Source organism: Neopelma chrysocephalum, unplaced genomic scaffold (genome assembly GCF_003984885.1).
Source record: "Neopelma chrysocephalum unplaced genomic scaffold, ASM398488v2 Primary Assembly neopelma1_96821, whole genome shotgun sequence".
Classification (NCBI taxonomy): domain Eukaryota; kingdom Metazoa; phylum Chordata; class Aves; order Passeriformes; family Pipridae; genus Neopelma; species Neopelma chrysocephalum.
The window spans coordinates 285,941-290,779 of record NW_020925465.1 but is presented as its reverse complement, the minus strand read 5'-3'; the positions used below and the strand labels follow the sequence as shown (position 1 = coordinate 290,779).

The window sequence follows — 4,839 nt, the reverse complement described above, 5'->3', positions numbered from 1 at the left end:
GTCCTTAAGTATCAGTTTGCTCTGTGAAGGGACCATCTACTTTGGGATTTTTGGCATAAAAAAATAATCAGCCCTAAATTTCACAGCTTAGAGTAATAAGTACTGGGAAGTTACAGAATTTGAGAAGTTTTGGTATTTTCCTATTCTTTGAAAACAAGAATTTCAGTCTAAAACAACTTTGCAGCTCAGCCTAAATAAGTAATAAATGTTGATGGGGTAACACATTAATAAGAATTCAAATTGATATAACAAGCCTTCCCTTCAGTACACGGTGGGGATGGGAGGGTGGGGCAGAACACCAGCACTCTTATCTGGCCTTTGAGAACATCTGATTTTTTTTTTCATTGAACCCAAAGTTGCATAGTTATTACTAAGACTGTGGCCATATTAACAACTCTCTGTTAAGATGCTTCACAGAATCACAGAACAGCTGAGGGATCTCAGCTGGGAGGGATCTCTAGAGGTCATCTTGTGACCCAAGGCAGTTTGCCCAGGACAATGTCCAGACAGCATCTGAACATCTCCAAGGATGGAGACAACACACACACACACATACAGGCTCTCTCGGGCAGTCTCTTCCAGTTAGTGCTTGGTTCCTCAGCGTGAAACAATGTTTCCTAATGTTCACAGGGAACCTCCTGGGTTTCAGTTTGTGTCCACTGCTTCTTACTCTGTCCTTAGGCACCACTCAAAAGACCCTGGCTGTATATTCTTTTGTGCCCTCCATTCAGATATTTGTACACAGACAGCGGAGATATCCCTGAGGCTTTTCTTCACTGGAATCAACAGTCCTGGTTCTTTCAGCTTGTCCTCAGGAGAAATGCTCTAGACCCTGCAACATCTTAGTGGAGGTCTGTTTGTTGTAATCAAGCAGGTACAGTGCAATCTCTATCCCCTCCTTTGGTCTCTTCTTCGCTTCTTTCAGAACTATTTAAATAGTTATTTTTTATCCAGAAATAGCTGGAGCTCACTGCACTAAAAATACATTAGGATATTACTTTGAAAGAATTTCTCCACTATATTACTTGCTGTGACAGTTGCTCTAAATACAGTTAAGATGAGAATTATTACTATAACCTTGTCTATCTCCAAGTAACAGGAGATTTGTTACCACTGTAAACAGATTCATGTGGTATTGTTCAATGGGCAGTCACTGACTTCAGTGAATGCACTGGTGTAATTACTGGTTGCTAACTGCCATAAAAATTGCTGATGAGGATCTTGAAATTATGGAGATTGTCTTCTTGAGGGCACAAAACAGAGGGAAGTACATCACACCAGTATTCTATTGGGTTACAGAAGGCTACCAGTATCTGATAGTATTTGTATTCATCCTGTCTCATGCAGACTCTTTAATGAAACAAAAATGAAACATGAGTAAGTCAAGACTTATATGACTCTGTTCCTACAGGGACAATGAGAAGAGTTTAAAGTCAAAGTTTTGTTCTGCATCCCAGTACTAAGGATAAAATGATAGAAACCACCAAATTTCTTAAAAATAAATTTAATTTTATCCATTAGAAATATCCCCAATAAGTCCACCTTTCCACAAAGGCTTAGATTTTAAACAGAGTTCACATTTTTAAAATTAATAAACAGCTAAATAATTTCAATATTAGATTCAGATTCTGATGACTGAATAAGAAAGCAAGTCAGTATCAGGTAATCAGGAAGGAATAAAAGTGTTTTATACTGTCAGTTAATTTTTAGATCACTGATACGAGCATAAAACTTAACTTCAGAGTCAGACTAAATGGACCGAATATATGAAATCAGCACGTGATCTCCAGTAGTTCTACAGATGCCAGCAGTATCTTAATGACTTTTGCACTGTATTCTAAGGTAAGTCAAGCCAACTGCCATACGAAACAAATAATAAATGCTGTTTACTTTATATGGGCCTGTCCAGTTTCCCGATACACAGAAAAATTCATCATTGTAAACAAGCCTTCTAATACAATCCACCAAAAAAAATTGTTCACTTTATGGTTCACACTTTCAAATGCAGGATTACTACAGGTTTATTGCGCTCACAGGAAGCAGGCTTGAACCTGGACCTTTTTGCTTAATTTTTTTTAATTAGGATGCCATTTTACGGATCATGTAGTTCAGAATGCCGCCGTTGTGGAAGTAAGTGAGCTCCACATCAGTGTCAAATCTCATGATGGCCTGAAAGGTTTTCCCAGTATCCAGCTGTTGGGGTTAAAGAAAATCATTTAAGCAGCAGAACCTTCCACATGTCATTTGACATAGTAAAATAAGGACCACTAGGATAGTTTTGCCATCTTAGAAAATTGTGATAGAAACCTAAAGTGAACAGGCACCAGTATTTCTTTTCACACTAGACTAGAGGTAGCTGCTGAAGAGGAAAGTGGTATAAAACCAACCATAATAAACATGGTATGGAGTCTCATTGCATTTGCTGCCTCATGTATAACTGAGACAGAAGAATTTATAGTGGGTTTTGAGAGACTGGTCCAAAACACAGGATGGCTTTGTGTTAAATAAAACAGTTTGAGCATCCCGCTTTTATATCCCATCATAGCAAACCATAATGAATGGTTTGGTCGTAAGGATGACCTATAACCTCCCTGCCATAGGCCGGGAACTTTCCACTAGACAAGGTTGCTAAAAGCCTCATCCAACCCTACCTTGAACCCTTCCAGGGAGAAGGAATTCACAACTTCTCTGGGCAGTGGTTTCAGTGCCTTATATGTAGTTATTCATATAGCTAGTCTAATTCTACCCTCTTTCAGTTTAATCTCTATTAGAATTACTTTTTTCTACCTCTCTACCATCGCAAGTCTCCCTTTCTCAAGTGAGAGAAGCTGACTGACATATGACAGCATATTTTTTGAAGAGACAATTAATTTTAGGTGAAATTCCAGTGATTCAGAAAATTCAGCTCTTTGGTGTGTCATACCTTAATCTGGATGTTCGTCTGTGGTTTTAGTTTTTCGGGAATGATAATCGTGTAACGCTCCCGTCCAGTGAGTCCTAAAGTCCCTGCATCCTCTCCAGGTAAATACTGCAGAGGAATCACTCCCATCCCTACTAGGTTGCTTCGATGAATTCTCTCATAGCTTTCAGCAAGCACAGCTTTGACACCCTGGGAAACACAAAACAGGTTTAGTTATCTTCATGGTTCAGGACAGCCTTTCTGTACTCACAAGAAGAAAATTGGTTCTTTTGTGGTCCCCTCCATTTTATTTACCAGCTACTGGTAGAGTGAGCAGGTCTGTCTGACAGCAAACTGTCCAGATGACTTGATTATACATTAATTTTCAAACATCTTTAGAAGAAGCCTAACTATCAAAAAAAGTTACACGTGCTTTCTCAGGAATCCTGCATACTACTTTAACATGTCTTATGTAGAGCACCAGTAGTTATTTCCATAACTCTTCCTAATTCAGTGTTGCCCTCCTACGCTACAAGCTCCAGGGTGCAGTTTAAGTAATTTCTGAAACTTTACATGTTAATACAGTTAACACAAAAAAGCATCACCAGAAAAAAACTCCAAAAACTTAACTGAACTTAAACACTAACTCTCATAAAAATTTTTCTAATAATACACACAAATTCCATACCAAGAAAGCCTGAATCAGAGTTTGGGCTGGTAAACAGTATAGGACTGGAAAACAAGGAAAGAAAGAGATATTTCACTGTATGTGGATCTCTATTAGACTCCCATGGTGAAGCCATGTTACATTTCTTTTTCAGTGATACTACTTTTCTCTTACACTTTCTAGCTTCTCTGCTAAGTGAGCTTAAGGAGGCAGTTGAAAGCAGACCTGTGGTTTATGGGGTTATGGGAAGCACAAGTAAAGAAACTGGCCTTCCCTTCCTGGTGTAGGCTTGTGGATTTCTGAAGATCAGTCAAGCCTTACAGTCTGAACAAGATCTATTAATACTTAAATAGCTTTTGCAACTCTGCTGTGGCTCTTGGAGGCAGCTGAGATTTCAAAACAGCTCTTGCTACCTGAAGTGAGAATGAGCTACCCAGGTTGTTGCTCATAAACTAGTCTTCCTGACACATTAATGCACTTTCAAGTACTGTTTTCCTTCTAGTTTACTGTAGCCACTCACCAAGAGGAATGGTCCTTTAGCTGCCCAGTCTCTGGAACTTCCTGCACCATATTCCTTCCCAGCCAGCACAATCAGAGGATGACCAGCCTGCTTGTATCTTTCTGCAGCATCAAACACATCCAGCTGGAATAAAAATGGTAAACACTTTATAAACTTTTTGAGGGTGGAAGAACAGTTCCCGAGAAAAGAGGAGAAAAGTGTCCCCATATAAACGGTTGAAGCCCACGCCTTCCAACGAGCAGCACTTTTAAGGATATTAACCATACAGCACTTTGTGGCTTCTAGAGACCCCTGGTGGCCTAGTGGTTAGCATGCAGGACTCTCACTGCTGCAGCCCGGGTTCGATTCCTCGGTCTCCCGGGCAGATGGAACCCGTTAGCCCTGTGAGGCCATCCATCTATGAGAAGGTCACTCTAAACAAACCTACGTCCTGAGGACCTCACTGCCATTATCCAAGCTTGCTTGGCCCCGGCAGATGAACCTTAGGATTAAAGGGTGGGCTCAGTTCAGCGCAGGCTGTCTCTCACCTAAAAAATCCATTGCGCAGGCTGGAAAGGTAAAAGACCTTTCCCCAGATCTTCGTTCGCGAAGACTGGCCATTATTACTTTGTGGCTTCTAGTCTGTCTGATCTCACTCCCAACACAAACCTGCACTGTCCCCTGCTGCTTCTACAGTGGTTATACCCCCCACTAACATGCCTCAAAGCACCGTATTATGTAGGTACGTGTGACCTGCTTCTTGAGGTCAATACA

The 4,839-nt window shown here is 40.5% G+C and overlaps 1 protein-coding gene across 2 annotated transcripts in view; it reads right to left on the bottom strand.

Annotated features, from left to right (window-relative positions):
• Positions 1-1,488: 1,488 nt before the first annotated feature.
• The window catches only part of ACO1 (aconitase 1), a 36,994-nt gene continuing 33,643 nt past the window's right edge, over positions 1,489-4,839 (bottom strand). For both annotated transcript variants that reach the window (XM_027670295.1, XM_027670296.1), the window contains exons 19-21: positions 4,087-4,209; positions 2,924-3,109; positions 1,489-2,193 (exon numbers count right to left, since the gene is read on the bottom strand). In XM_027670295.1, coding sequence (XP_027526096.1) covers positions 2,080-2,193; positions 2,924-3,109; positions 4,087-4,209 — 423 coding nt within the window. In that variant the 3' untranslated portion in view covers positions 1,489-2,079. The remainder of the gene's footprint in view (positions 2,194-2,923; positions 3,110-4,086; positions 4,210-4,839) is intronic.